At 36.6% G+C, this 16,546-nt stretch overlaps 1 protein-coding gene across 3 annotated transcripts in view; it reads left to right on the top strand.

Moving 5' to 3' along the window:
- Positions 1 to 16,546, top strand: part of LSAMP (limbic system associated membrane protein) — a 671,549-nt gene that overhangs the window by 432,369 nt on the left and 222,634 nt on the right. For all 3 annotated transcript variants that reach the window (XM_047725483.1, XM_047725492.1, XM_047725497.1), the window contains exon 3: positions 555 to 680. In XM_047725483.1, the coding sequence (XP_047581439.1) occupies positions 555 to 680 (126 nt within the window). The remainder of the gene's footprint in view (positions 1 to 554; positions 681 to 16,546) is intronic.

Genomic DNA, 16,546 nt, shown 5'->3' with positions numbered 1-16,546 from the left:
TTTAGAGACTTTCTATTAGGATTCCCTGATGGTTGCCTTATGTGGCTAGATTATTAGTAAACAAGTATTACCACATCTTAAGTACACAAATATGCAACTCATACTAAATAACAGTGTTGTTGTTTTTTTTTTCCCTGACATTTGGAGAAAACATTGGACAATATTCATTTTATATACATAGGAAAATAAATACAAATGCCATGTAGTGATAAGAAAAATTTATTAATATGTTTAAATGTGCATGCTCTCAAATATCCAGATAAGGTCTGTTCTAATGAGAAAAGAGCTAAGACACTTTCATTATACTCCTCTGTGAACTTCCTACACTACCTGGTCTTATTGGAGAGATTCTCCTTATAGTAAGACCCATGCTTTTCATCTGCCAAGTCGGTAAGGGTGTCTTAAAGCAGCCTGGCTTCTTAACACAAAACTTCAAATGGTTTAAGTCATAAAAGCATTTAGCTCAGATTTGCTATTTCCAATGGCATGGACCAATGCTGCAAAGCTGGTTTTACATGCATGGCTACATGTTCCATTTGCTTCTGTCTTTACAGTTCCACCAAAGATCTCCAACATCTCTTCAGATGTCACTGTGAATGAGGGCAGCAATGTAACCCTGGTCTGCATGGCCAATGGCCGTCCTGAACCTGTGATCACCTGGAGACACCTTACGCCAACTGGTAAGCAACCATCTACTCTTCAAAATACTACATATCATTTAAGATATCCTCATGCTTCTGAGGTTCCATTGGATCAGAAAGACAAGCATGTATTTGGTTATTAAAACACTAATACAACTGCAACATAAGACTTACTTTGGTCCTCCCTGGTCTTTGCCAATGTGTTCATCTTATAAAATGCACAACCATTTCTTACTTCATTTTCAATAGAACATCACTTCCAGGTGACAAATATAGAAGAGTTAAATGCATTAAATGACCTAGTATTATGTCTAAAATCTATGACAGTTTTGTGCTTGAGCAAGTCTTGGGGCAATATGTTAAATGAATTAAATTTACCTAGCTCTTTGTATTTGTTTGTTTGTTTTGCTTTGCTTTTTAACTATAGTTTCCTAATATGTCACACCTTGTGAAGAAACTTTCAGGTATAATGCAAAATTGTTAGTGACTTCTAATGTCTTGTCCTTGGCATCTGGCTCTGTTGGTGGGGGGGGCATCAGGCATGGACTAAGCTGCATGAGCTCATGTTGGGTCCTTAACTATTGATGCAAATTCAGTAAAAGTCAGAAAAACTTTTTCCAGAAAGGTCTTCTGCATCCTGCCCTCCCCCTTCTCAGCACTGTCACCATAACTAAATTCTCAGGCCCTGATGCTTTTTGACCTTCACTTAAATATTCTATCAAATTACTTGGGCCAATTTCCTACATACTCACCTGCTCTACAGATTACATTTTCTTATAAGCAACACCATGCTTTTACAAATGACACAGTCTTTGTAGAAAAGGGCCTGCTATTTATTTGATTTCTCAGAAAGAGGGGCTATGGATCAATTACTCTTATAAAATGTAATTTATTTTGGTAGATAGCCCTCAATTTTTAATTGATTTATATCTAATATTAAAATTACCTTATAAAAGGATTTAGAGATTTGGTTAACACCATATAGTCAATTTGGAATGAACACCATACAAAATTGTTGTGCAAAGTGAGACATACATGAAAGCTATCCTGGGGTATTTCTAAAAAACCAGGGTAGTGTTTTCTTAAAGCATCTTTAAAATCTGTATTTCATGGTTGAGAATAGGGGCCTTCAGGTCATGCTAGCTCTCAAATTAATTTTTCAGTTGATTTTGGACCAGCCTATGGAATGGTCTCTCATTTTGGCCACTACTCTTATTAAAGCATTCTACTTTCTTAAGAGAGTGTCACTCAGAACCCATCCTAATTGTTAATGCATGCAACTTGTCATTTATTGACAGTATATAAAAGCAATAAATGAGGCACTTATTTAGAAGATCAACCTCAAATTCATTTCCTCTCAGAGCCATTTTATACTTCACATGGAAAAAAATGCATATGGAAGGTTGTCTGAAGTGTGAATCTCTGGATATCACACACCTTTCCCATGGGTTAAATTAAACATCCAGCACACATTCTGCCTGGGTGGAATTATATTATCCCCCAATCCCATACCACCTATTCCTTTCCAGTGTAGGATCGTTTTTACTGAATGACTATTTGGTATAAAAGCTATTGGCCCATATTTAAAGATGTTATAAAAATATCTTTTAAAATCATTTCATTTACTATAATGTTGTTTTGAGAGATTATTAATTTTATTCCAGTTTCCTTTTGAAAATGCCCTTTGAGGAAATTCCCCTTTGTTTTCAGTATTTCTAGTGCCCTTTTTTACTCAGTGGTTTGTTTTTTATGCATAAACTCAAGTGAATTTTTACAAATGATTATGAGTCCATGGAATTGACTATTACTAACCTTAGAGCCAAATTTATTGCCCATTTATAAAAGAATATAGGAAATCATTTATAAAGCACACGTTAATAAAATGGATTTTAAACAAAACCTGGGATTTTATGGCATCAAATTCATAAAGAGACTATGCTTTTGCTTTCCTCTTGTTTTCTTACCATTATTTTTTATATTGTCTCACCTTTTCTAATTAATTTAAACATCTATATAAATATATTATAACCTCTTATTTCTTTTTGTGGAGCAAGTGGTAGAGAGAAGAAGGGAAGAAGGGAGAAAGATAGATTATATTCAACTTATAAACAAGGAATGAATTAAATTGATAAAAAGACTTTCTTTTGGTATACTAACCAATACTATTAACTATTAAGCAGTTGGGTTTTTAAAAATTATTATTATTATTTTTTTTATTTTCAGGGGGAAATGTTATTCATGACCTGAACCCAAAGATACATGCTTTTTATCCTTTGGGTTCAGAAAAATAATGAGATAGAATCAGAGTTTCAAGAGTTTTCCAGGCTGGACTCTGGAAGAGTACATCTTCACAGCTAACTCTAGTAAACTCTTTAATAATAGTGAATGTCTGATTTGAATCCTGACTAACCTGGTATCCATGGCGTTTTAAAGTCAGCAATAGACCATATCTTCCAGAATAAAGGTAACATTTACATACATTCAGAGAATGCTAGACACTTCAAAATCAACTTGAAAAATCAGTGTACTCAGAGGGATTTCCAATAGTAAGGCCAGGGTTCTGCAAACTACAGTGTGTGGGCCAAATACTGCTTGTCCCACTTTTGTACTGCATATAAGCTAAAAGTGATTTCTAAATGACTGTGTGGTTGGAAAATATCAAAAGAAGAATTTCATTTTTTGACATGCAAAAAGTTAACATTCATATTTGAGGGTCCATAAATAAAGTTTTATTGAAACATAAACATATTTATTTTCGTGTTGTCTATGGGTGCTTTTGTTCTAAAACAGGAGAATTTAGTAGTTACAATGAAGATGTCTTGGCTCACAAGGCCTAAAATATTTTGTATCTGGCCCCTTAAAAATGTTTGCAGACCGTTGCTCAAGACTATGGCTTGGGGCACAGGCAAGGATTTTCTGCACTCACCTATGACCCCATGAGGCTCTGAGGATAGTGTCCCTTAAGTTCCTAAATACATCTCAAGGGAAATAACTTTATTCTTCTATATTCCTTTATCTAGGCCCTCACTGTAGGTCAAATTCTATTCTGTCACATGCAAAACTAGCTCCATGCTGCATTCACAAACTCAAGGGCAAACTCCAATTTCCCCTCCAAATGTTATTAATTCCCAGGCCCACTCTTTCATCTCTTTCACATCTGACCTAAATAACCACCTGATCATAATCACATTCCTGGTAACAGGAGAAAAAAATTGCCTTTACTGTTCTATAAGGGAAACTAGGTTTATCGTGGGGGTTTTGAGGTTTTTTTGTTTTTTTGTTTTTTGTTTTTTGTGTTTTTTTTTTTGTTTTACGTGGATTTTTTCCCTTCTTTTCCAAATTTGGAAACAGGCAGTGATCCTTTTCAGTCTATAACATGAAACCTTCCTTGGAGGCACTCAAGGAAGAGACTCTGCTCCCTGTGTGACAGCAGAACTGCTTGCAAACCATGGCCATGTGAGCAAAAATATCCAGCGAGCTTTGTTCAATTATTAATTGTACCTTCAACAGTATAGAGTGTGACTGCCTTGCCGAGGAAATGTACCTGTAATTAGCTCGACCCCACAGGGGCATTGAGCCATGAAAGGGGGAAGATTCTATGCAGGGTTCACACATACCTGATTACCTGTCATTTGATAACACAAGGGGGAGAAAAGAAAGAGGGTGCAAGGTGTATTTTTATGAGAAGAAGAATATTTATTATCTCTTGATTTAGTTTTTTTTTTTAATTTGGTTGTTTCTCTTTATTTCAACAATTGAGATTTATTTTTCAAATATACTCCAAGAGTTTTTAAGGAGGGAAGTTTTAAGAATGGTAAATCTTTTCGTGTGTACATACACCTGATATAGAAGGAGGAAAAGAGGTTGATGAATTCCATGGTTTCTTTTCTTATATTTCTGATTTCTTAATTTTTCTCTTCTCTCCAGTTATTCTGCATAATCAAAATGATATGTCACGTATGTCGTTGTTAAATGTGACCTATTTTCTCCCTTAATTAAGTTAGACTTTCATAATCCTGTAACTCCCAGAGGGCAATTGCACCGTAACATGTATTTTCTATGGAGTGTTTGATCTCCCTTCTGTGAGCAATGCTGCTCCCATCTTCATTTAACTTTGTTTCTCCATCTCTCTTTTCACATTCCAGAGGAAGTCCCTTTCTCAATTGTGTCTCACGTGGTATCAGGATTGCCCAGGGTTACAGAAGGAGTTTCTATGCATTTCATTTCTACAAAGGTTTTTTGCCTCGTCAGTAGCTTTCTGTACCCGAAAAACTTGGGCACAGTGAGGACTTAGCCCTGTGGGCTGAGAACAACTTAGGAGGTACTGTAAAATTCTCTTGTCCAGAGAAAAAGCTAGATTTGACATCAATATGGAATATAAAAATATCGCTTGAGAAATATTTTGTGTTTTAATAGGGTAGGTGGGAAAACATTGTTCTGGAAGGAGCTAAGAGGACTGCAGGGTGTTTGGAATCCCATTTCTCATTGGATATTGGGTTTTAATCATTTGGTCAGAGTTTCCCTTTCAGTTCTTTTCCAAATATGAATCCTTGCCTGATGATATTCTTGAATTCCATGAATGCCCTAGCCCTTTCTGTCTTTCTTCTAATATTATAGACTAATCAATCATTAATATATATAGCCTAGACTCTATCCTCATCAGTTCAGGAAAAATATATAATGTTAAATGAAACTCATTTCTTTAAGTTGATTTCCAGAGGTATGTGTTGCAAGTAACTAATATCAGCTCTTTTTAGTTAGCATGTTAGAATTAGTATGACTTTGTATTTCACACAGAGAACATATGATCTGCAGTTCAAGCTTGAGGATATTCTTTCTCTAGGGTTTTCTTGTATGGACATTCCAGAAGGTTCTTTGAGTTAATCTTTGTCATATATAGATGTGGAAGAATCAAACTGGTGACTTCACAGATAAAGGCTCTTGACCATATAGCAATAATTTAAGTGAGAATAATGATTCAACCTTTTATGTTGATTGCTTTCATTTGTTTCTTGCATCTGAGAAAAATTCCATTTTCCCTTTACAAAAATCAGAAAAATAAAAAATCTTGCTCTATTTCCTTTTCAATATCTTACTTGTATATTATTTTTAAAATATGTTATTCACCAATACAGAATAATATTCAGATTAATCTTTATCTCCATCTCACAATTTGTTCTTTTGGCCAAAAAATATATATATATATATTCATAAAAGCTCCCTTTGTTAAAGAACAAAATGAAAAGAAAGATAGACATGGTCCCTGCATGAATGGAGTTTATAGTTCAACAAGAAAGCAGAGCATTGAACTAATAATCGCATGAATAACCACTTAATTAGATTTATACAGCATAAAGAAAAATTATAGCATTCAATAAGACCATAAAATAGGGCCATATAGCAAAATCTGCAAGGCCAGCAAAGCTCCCCTGAGGGGAGCTTATGCTGAGACCTTAAGGATGAATATGACCAGGCCAAGAAAAGAAGAGAGTGAAAAGTATCCTAGGCAGAGAAGAGAGCATATATAATGATACATTTAAGAATACAGGCAAGCATCTTTGTGTGAAACCATGATGTTAGTGGGTTTTTTTTTTAATATACTTTATTCTTTAAACACATATTATTATTTCTTTTTACTTTTAAAAATACTCCTGTTTTCCCTTTCAAAGAGTGGAAAAATAAAGAGAAATCTTGCTATATTTTCTTTTTAGTGCCTTACTTGTGGATTGGTTTTAAATATACAAAATAGCATATACTAGTGTATATATCATAATACATACTGGGATACGTACATGTTCCCAGTGTGGCAGGCATATAGGCAGTTCTTTATGTGTGTGGATATCTTAAATTTAGGTCAGAAACGTATTCTTTTCCCATACAGGTCATTCCATAATAGCTTAATCAAGTAAATACAAATTCCCTTCCAGTAGCCTTATTATTAAAACAATTGGGTAATATAGAAAATGAACACGATAAAATTTAACCACATGATCATTGGTCTCCAAACCTTAAAATCCTGGAGAGACTCCCAATAAGTGACACCAGCAACATTTGAGCCACGGAAAGGCTCCACAACCAGATGTGCTGGCCATTCACATAATGTTGGACAAATGCTTTCCTGCCACCTCAGCACCCCACTCTTATCCTATCCAGATTTGTCATCAGATGGCCAGAGTACTCATCCTGAGGAGAAATGAACCACCTAAGATGTGTCCTTGGGGGACTAGCTTGGACTTGGGTGCTCTAGGACATTTTGGAAGCATAGGTCAAGAAGGGACAATATGGCTTAATTATAAACTTTGCACATGAATTACAGAGTTCACATCTCCCAGAATCTTACCACTTCAAATATTTGTTGCCATTATTCCAAATAGTCTATGTTTTATAATTTAATAGATATAAAAATAGAATTTGTCAAAAGTTATCATGAGAATTAAGGTAAAGTTCTTAATACATATTGTGTCAGATAGTATTGATACTATTTTTATTTATTTTAATTAATTATTAGTTATCCATATATCACCTTTATACAGTGATAACTTGGAGGGACACTGATAATTTAATTGAAAACAACCTAATGTTGTCTTTATCCATCCCAACACAACAACCAGGGAGATTTTTAAAAATGCTCTCTCATCAAAACAAGTCTTAATATTTTATGTCTCATATTGTCTTACATTATATTTGCATAAATATACCCATTTAAGGCATTCCTTTCTTCGAAAGTGCATGACAACATCTTATTAGGGCAAGATTTTCTAGCATGCTTTATCAATGTGTTCATTCCTCTATGGGAAAGTTTCTCGGAGTCTGGCTGTATAACAGGCTGTATAACTGGCTGTATATTTACTGTAGCTATGTAAAATCTATAAATTGGTATTCTAGGTGATGATTATGCCAAAACAACAACAACAACAATGAAAGTTCAGCAGTGTTTGGGAGAAATCCATTGAACAGGAACAGAGAAGCTGCATCATAAAAACAAAACAAAAAGAAAATGGTAAATTATAGAGCTTTTTCAAAGAAGCATATTAAAAAGATCAAAGTAATCATAGAATTTTTGAAAGGGGCAGATATTAGTACAGTGAAATTCATCAAGACAAGTGCAGGTGGATTTTCCATGAGCCAAACAAACTGCTATGGAAGAGGAGACAATAGGACTCACATTGCGTTTGATAAGGTTTACTTACACAAGAGAAAGTCAGGGTAGGGTGTATAATTTTGTGGACCACCCACAATTAACTTTGGAATCTCGACTGTGGATATCAGCTAGGGGCTATCTTATGACCCCTCAGGAGATGTCAGAGTAAGACTGATTTAGATCCTTGCTAAGAGGGGAAATTCTGGGCCCCTGAATCAAAGCATTTTACCCAAGGTGGTCAGAAGCAAAGTGGTTAGAGGACAAGTTCCAAGAGATTGTGAACAGAGTAGATACAAATTGTCTAAGCCAGAAACTTGAGAGTGATCCTAGCCTCTTTTGCTTTCTTTTCCCCAGCAAAAATTCATCTGACACATTGTCTTGATTCTGCATCTTCATGGGCCATCAATCTGTTCCTCTTCCCCATTGTCACAGTGTAGCTACACCAACATTTTCTTACCTATACTTCAGTTCTCCAGTTGAACCCCTTGCTACTAGATATTTCCCCCTCCTACAAAAACACTATTTCTTAGTATAAAGTTGGTCAAACCCTGACTGATTTCCTAATTTTCCAATGCTTTGGGATAAAGTTCAAACTACTTAACATGGCCTTAAAGCCCTTCATTCAACTTTTTCTCCCTAACACTCTGCTTAATGCATTAAGTAAATTATACTACTTTTTCAAGAATATGCCTTGTTCACACATCCTGGTCTTTTGTCCTAAAACATGATTTTCATCTCATCTATATCATCATTTTGCCAGCACAACTTCTTACAAGATCTTCAAAATGACACTTTCTCCAAGAAGCCATATAATAGAACTAACAAAATTACATTTTAATTATGTATAATCTCTAGATTGTAAGATCTGTAAAAATGCAGAAACTATGTCCAACTCATATGGATATTCTCAGAACATTGTATTCAGCCAATTAGTCAATCAATTAATTGAGTTATTTAGGTAAGGGCTTTTTAAAAATAGTATTATTGAGAACTCACAGCATGAAGTGTAAACTAAGTACACTTAATAAGTGATTAAAGCATGAATGAATGGAAAACGAACTTCAAAGAATACAACAGAATTATAGAACTAAAGCTATCTAATAGTTTTATTAATTTCTTAGTGAGAAGGTTTTAGAAATTTCAAGAAAGTTCTCTATCTAAGCCCTATTCCCATCCTTTCTCCTCATGTTGCCTTGATGTTCGGATCTGGTTCTAAATCTTGTTATTCACTAGGCTCCATAGAATGCTCTGAAATCTTCACATTTTTGTATCAGATCTTCAAATAGTCTCTATATCACCCAATTATTATTAGCAATTGTTCATTTCCTTCTAAACAGTTATCACAGAGCAATTGTCTTAAACATTTGTTTACTTTCTTACTATTTTCCTCATGAAATCAGACCCCTGCATATCCTTAGTTCTCATTATAGTGCCTGGCACAGTAAATACTCAATAAATACTTATTGAATGAATTAGCGAATTATTTATTCCAGACAAAAGTCAGACTCTGTGTTAGAAACTGCCTACAGTTTAGATTTTAAGAACAGAATGTGTGTGTGTGTGTGTGTGTATATATATATATACACATTATATATACATAATGAACTAGTCCTTATTATATATTACATATTATAGATATGGATACAGCTATAGATATAGATAACTAGTGCTATAATGGTGGCTGGGAGTTTGGTGACAGGAGTTCAGGTCTACCCTGGTTTTCACAGTATGGAATAGTAAAGAATAGGTCGAGTCAACCTGAAAAAGGATCCTCCACAGCAGGGCTGTAAGTTTTATAAAACCCCCTATGATTCACTGTTATAAACAATCTATTACAGGAGCAGCCACCTGTAGCATAATTTTCATCTCCACTATTAGAAAATCAACAGGATTTCCAAATCTGACTGACCATCAGAATTAACTGGAAAAAGAAATTTTTTAAAAATACAGATTCCCTGGCTCAGCCCACACATAAAACGTCTCTTCCAGTGAAATTCCAGGATTCGGTGGGAGTAAAGCCTCCCAGTGAGTCCGGTGAGCAGCCAGACTAGCAGAATGATGACTGTGTAAGCACAGGAGGGCAAGATCTAAAGGAGTGTTTCTTCAACTTTATTGTGCTGGAAAGCCATCTGTAGGATCCTGTTAAAATACAGATTCTGATTCACTGGGTTGGGGATGGGGTCTGAAATTCTGCCTTTCTAACAAACAACCGGTGGTAATATGGGTGCCGCAAGTGCATGGACCACATTTTAAGCATCATCTTGGATCCTGAGATCAGAATAGGTTGGAAGACAGCAGGATATATAACTAGCCTAGACAGAGCCTAGACAGGATATATAACTAGCCTAGAACTTACCTAAGAGAAACACTTAGGTAAGTCCCACGACGTACACAGTATTCACCAAATATTATTACAGTGTTTTATATATTAGTTTCTCTGTTCCACCCCAGAAACTCAGAGCTGATTCAGAGAATAATAAAAATCACTGTAGTTTTGAGAAATGGGATCGATCCTTGCCTGTCAAGCTTGGACGATGAGCAACAGAGTCGACATCAGCTTGGAGCTTCATAGAAATGCAGACTATTGGACACCATTCCAGACCCACTGAATCGGAATCTATATTCATTCTATCAAGATCCCCTGGTGAAGTATGCACATTCAACTTTGAGAAGCCCTGGACTAGGGGTGAAGTGTCTTTCTACGTATGCAGAAAAAGCTGCTTTCCTAAGAACTTAAAGTGTAGAAATGAAAGCACTTTCCCCACTTTCCTACTAACTAGTAACCCTGAACTTGACCCCTTCTCCCTTCCCTCCAAATGTATTTCTACCAAGAAACCAGAAAAAAAAATGGTATAGGGGTGAGGATAGGGTTACAATACTGAGCCATTGAATATTTATCACTTGGAAAGGAAAGCATCACATGCTTTACCTACTCTATCAGATGCTGCTAAATATTGCAGGAAAATTTAGCCTAGCATATGAAGAAATACTGCCTGAATGACAGGAGCCACTTTTCTCATCATCTTTCATAATGGCTTTATCTGCAAAATGTAGACAATATTATGTGCCCTACCCACTTCATGCTCTTGCTCTGAAGCATCAAACAAGATAATGAAAATGAAAATAGTTTGAAAAGTGTAAGACTCTCCACAACTGTAAGCAATGAAGAGAAAGAGTAAGTTGGTAGAAAGAACCCAGAGGGAGAAAACCCAAGTTCAAGTCTCTGCTCTCAACAGTTTACCTTTTTGGGGGATTTGGGGGTAAATCCTCTAAGCTCTCTGCTTTTTATCCATAAAATATGAATATAATGCCTGCTCACTACCAGGGTTCCTGTGTTGTCTCGCATGATACAATGTATATGAAAATGATTTATTAATACTAAGGAATTATTCAAGTGTTGTTATTACTATTATCTTAGATTCTGTAAGGGAAAAGACGGACTTTATTTAGAGTAGTCTTTTTTGTTACCATTTGAATAGTGGAAAGGACTAACTGCCAGACAATAAAGTCCTCCATTTGACCAATATAAGTAGTAAAACCGAAGTCTCTAAAGAGTATAAAGCAGTGATTCTTGGAGTGAGTTCCCTAAACCAGCAGCATCAGCATCACTTAGGAACGTTTTAGAACTGCAAATTATCCAACCCCAACACCAGATCTACAAGAATCAGAAACTCTAAGCCCCATGATCTGTAGTGTAACAAGCCCTCCAGGTGATTCTGATGCACAATAAATTTGGAGAACCCCTACGCTGAAAATACTTCTTTTTGAGATAGGCAGGATGGTGTGCTGCTTTTACCAAGCATGAGTATAGGAACGGATTCTTTCTGTGTAATAATAAATCAATAGAAAATGTTTTGATGACCTGGTTTGTGTGGGTGTGGGATGTGTGGTGTGTATGTTTAAAACTATTTGATATATAAAAGCACTATCCCATCTCTGTGGTTAGAATTTTTATCACTTCAGATGAAGAGGTTTAGAAGTAACAACTGCACAGAAATCCCCACTTTGTCTTTCTCCATCTACAGTCTAATGATGTTTGATCCTTTAAAATGTGCATGCATTTCTAAAGCCCTCATCCTTCCCTAAGAATATTCATTTTCAAGTCTCCCCGTACACTGAGGTTGCAATTAATTCTGAGAAAACAAAACAAACCTCATTTGGTAACTCAAATGGTGTGGCTCTGCCTACAGAAGACATGTCCGTAAAATGACCTCATGTCACGTAAGAAAGATTAGTGAGAAGCAGACTCCTTTACAAAAAGCACCTGGCCATTTCCTTCCTATGTCTTCATTCACCTACCTTTATTTTATGGATCAAATCAGGTGTTTTTCTCAAGTTGTTCGGCAATTCAAAAGCCCAGAACGCTCTGTGAAATCATGAGTGTTAAATTGTGACTTAGTCTGCAGTTGACTAAAGTGTTAAAATCTGATGAAGGGAAAAGAAAAGAAAAAAAAAAAACTTTAATAATTCAGTTGGCAAATATCAATGCAAATCAGATCTAATTCTTCAAGGTATTCTAGTAATAAAAACGGAAATGTCAATCTTTGAATGACATCAGTCCTTTTTTTTTTTTAATTTTTGGGGGGCCTGGTCACTGAGGCTTTATGCTGTTTTGACTGTGGGAAGACAGATCCAGATCAGGGAATGAGGGATTTGAAAGGCAGACAGGAAAATAGTTACTGAAAGTTAGTCTTCATAAAGCAATCCAGGAGATAGTTTGCATTTTTAAAAATTCCTCCCACCTGATAGATCAGATAGATAGATAGATAGGCAGATAGATGATAGATATATAGATATATAGATGGATGGATAGGTATATAGATGGATGGATGGATAGATTGAGTGAGTGAGCCAGCCATGGGAAAATTGCTTCGAATTGCAACAAATTATAAATTCCAGAATTACACCTTAGAATAAAAGTCATTCCAATATAACATATGGTACTAAGGGCCTGGTTGCCCATAGCTTAGGGTCACTTGGTATGGATACAGAGATGGACAATTTGGGGGGTAACTCTGGAATTTAGATAGCATACTTTAGTAGCCATCTGGGAGAAGATAGGTGAATTCATCTCATTCCTTAAAGGGAAAAAAGGAGGATATTTTTTTATTTTCCAGCAAGTAATTAATTTTGATGACAATGCTTGCTGTACCTATAATGACTCCTATAAGCCCACTTACTTAAAATAATTTAATAAGACCACTTGTTTTTTTTTGAACTGTCACTATAGTGTATTAGTCATCTTAGGTTGCCATAATAAAATATCATAAACCGGGAGTGCTTAAACAACAGAGATTTAGTTTCCCACAATTCTGGATGTTAGAAGTCCATGACTAGGGGGCAACATGGTCAGTTTCTGGTGGGAGCTCTCTTCCTAACTAGTAGGTGGCCAGCATCTCCCTATGTGCTCACCAGACTTCTTCCCACAGAGAAGGAGAGTAAGCAGACTCTTTGGTATCTCTTATTATAAAGGCCCTAGTCCCACCATGAGGGTCCCACCCTCATGACCTCATCAAAACCTAATTACTTCCCAAAGGGCCCATTTCTAAATATCATCACATTGGAAGTTAGGGCTTCAAATAAGAATTTGAGGGAAACACTAGTCAGTCCAGACCATTTAGTATCTGATCTCACAAGGCTGACCACCTGGACTCCTGGCTTACCTGTCTTTCTCTGAGCTTCTGAGCACCTGAGACTTGCCATGGCTCTGTTGTCACATTTCTTAAAGACTGGAAAGATCTCAGAGTTAAATCCTCTCTTAAACTCAGGATAAGCAGCCATCATCCAGAGACCAAGTGGGAATGGCATTACCACTCTATCACTTGCTCCCCTCCCTGAATCTAAATGTTCTGTCAATAGAGGAAAGGTGTCTTCTCCGTAATGCCAGAGAACCAGTAGGAGACCCAAAGCATGCCCCATTCAGTTATCCCTATAACACCCCCAGGCCAGGCTGACAAGAAAATTTTTTTAATGGTGTGAGCAGCTGTAACTCTCTACCAATGGCAGTTAGGTCGCTGGAAGAAGTGATTCCCCCAGAACATGTAAGCACTCTAAGGTCCCCAATGACTCAACGACTGGGTATCAGAGTACATCAGGGGCTGTGCAAAGGCTAATGTGCTAAACCTTTACGAATGTATGGGATCAGGAGGGAGACAAACCATAAGAGACTCTTAATCTCACAAAACAAACTGAGGGTTGCTGGGGGGAGGAGGGTAGGGAGAGGGTGGTTGGGTTATGGATACTGGGGAGGGTATGTGCTATAGTGAGTGCTGTGAAATGTGTAAGCCTGACAATTCACAGACCTGTGCCCCTGGGGCAAATAATACATTATATGTTAATAAAAATAATTAATTAAAAAAAAAAGAAAAAATAGATTTAAAAAAAGAATGTATGGGGTTCCTTACTCAGGTCTGTTTCTTCTCCATGGTGTGGTTCTGCCAAGAAAGTGTCTAGCAGCAGCAGTAACCCATAATCTTATTTTACCAGGCTATCTAGGGGTGGGTGCTTGGGTGACTACAGGAGACGTGAAGGGCTGCTATACCATGGTGGTCTGTGACCACCACATCTTGCTTCTGACCTGATTCTAATAGAATCTCTTACAGAGATGGGCAAAGAGTTGTTTTAGCAGATCCAGAAATCCATTTGTGATCTCAGCTGCTTAAGGTGGTACCTTTCTGAGTTCAAACAGATTCTCATTATCTACCAAAACTCCAGGCTAAAGAGCTTGTTCCTTATCTTTCTTTGGAGCTCCTATGAGTGAGTTCCATGAGATTTGTATAAATAAAAATGATTATTCAGGTCTTTTCTCACCACATGTTTGTTTGTTTTATTGTTATTGTTACTATTATTACTGTTAATATTATTACTGCTACTTCTGCCGCCACTAGTAATAACCTTGTAAGTTTGAACTACCATTGTCAACGGTGGAATGCCTACCTACCAGTCATGTTTACATTCTGCATTTGTAATTGCCAATTTTTATCAGATCTACTGGCCAATCATCCATGAATAATTCCGTGAATCTTCAGAACCCATTCCCAACCCAAGCCCAGAGGCAATCATTTACAAGTTAAGAACTGGGCCTGAGACCATTGCCAAGGGATATTCTTGACTTTGATGAGGGTCAAAGCAAAATCTACCAGATATTAATAGGTTATTTGTAAGAATTTATCCTCCTGTTAGCCTTTCATAGGAAACCAATGAACATGATGAAACATGCAACAAATGATATAAAGATGACTTACACGTTTGTTCACACAGTTATAAATTTATATACATACATTTGCTTATATTACTTGTATGACTTTGATATTATTGTACCTTTTCGGTTTTTAAAAATAAATATTCCAATACCTTGGGATTTCTCAGTTTGCATCAGTAAGAAACTAAGGTATAAAACTTCATTCGTAAGACCCAGTTGTAGTCACAAATCACACAGTTTTCCTTAGTAATGTTCATCAAACTATTCTATTCTATTTTATTCTGATATCTGCACCATCAAATACATCTGTGTGTTAGTTTTCTAGGGCTGCCACAGCAAATTATTATCAGCATAGTGGCTTAAAACAAAGCAGTGTATTTCTAACATTGTTCTGGAGGCCAGAAGTGTAGTCAGGGTGTCAACAGGGCAACACCCCCTCTGAAGGCTCAAGGAGAAGGTCCTTCCTTGCCTCTTCCAGCTTCTAACGGCTTCTGGCCTTTCTTGGCTTGTACACCTTACCCCCAATCTCAGCCTGTGCCCTCACATGGTCTTTTCCTGCATGTCTTTGTGTCCATGTGTCTCAGCTCTCCCTTTCCATTCTCTTATAAGGGCACCAGTCATTGGATTTAAGTTTCATCCTAAATCCAGGATGATCTCATTTCAAGATCCTTAAATTAAATACCTCTGCAAAGATTCTTTTTTCCAAATATACTCACTCTCATTGGCTCTCGGGGGTTAGGATTTGGACAAATTTTGTCGGGGGCCACCATTCAACCTACTACAATCTGCTCTGCAAAGGAAAGAAAAAAAAAAAACTTAGAGAATAATGATATTCGAGTGGAACAAACCCAAATGACTTTTGAAAGGCAAAGTGTGGGAAGCTCCAGGTACTGCCATATTCAAATTCAATGTAATTAGATCTTGCCTTTATTATCAAGTGAGCTGAGGAGAACAGATTTTATATACTGCACAGTTCTCTGAGTTTGCCTCTAAAGACCAAGATCTTTATAGAAAAACATAAAAGAAGTACACGTTGTTGCTAAGAGGATAAAATTAGGAAGTAGGCCAACCTAGTTTGGAGTTTTAGATATGATTTGCTAACTGTGTGACCATGGCAAAATGTCTTCCTTCAGACACATAATGACCCACAAATGAGGGGGAAGGGAAATATAACTTTCTCATTCTTGTTGTGGGAATTAAAGAGACAGTGTTCATGAAGCACTTCCCACAGTACCTGACCTGTTAAGCTCTTAATAAAAATAGTTACTGTTATTGTTTTTCCATTGAAATTTCTAGTGGGAAAAGTGTGGTCTCTGTGCAAAGGCACCAATCTGCAAGTGACCCTGCAGTACAAAGGACCCCTCCCCCCAAAAAAACAAGTCAGCCAACAGTGACACATTTTCATCTTTCCTTCACTCCAGTGTTTTAGCTGTAGAGGAATTTTTGCGTATCTTAACTGGGCTTGAACACAGTGAAATGATGGATCTTGTTCCTTCGAACATTGCTTATAATAGATCTGTCAGGTGTCCTATTTAAACCCTAATGGTTTTGCAAATAGCAGGG

Source organism: Lutra lutra, chromosome 1 (assembly GCF_902655055.1).
Source record: "Lutra lutra chromosome 1, mLutLut1.2, whole genome shotgun sequence".
NCBI classification, from domain to species: domain Eukaryota; kingdom Metazoa; phylum Chordata; class Mammalia; order Carnivora; family Mustelidae; genus Lutra; species Lutra lutra.
The sequence above is the reverse complement of the archived record's forward strand: the minus strand, read 5'-3'. Positions and strand labels throughout refer to the sequence as shown.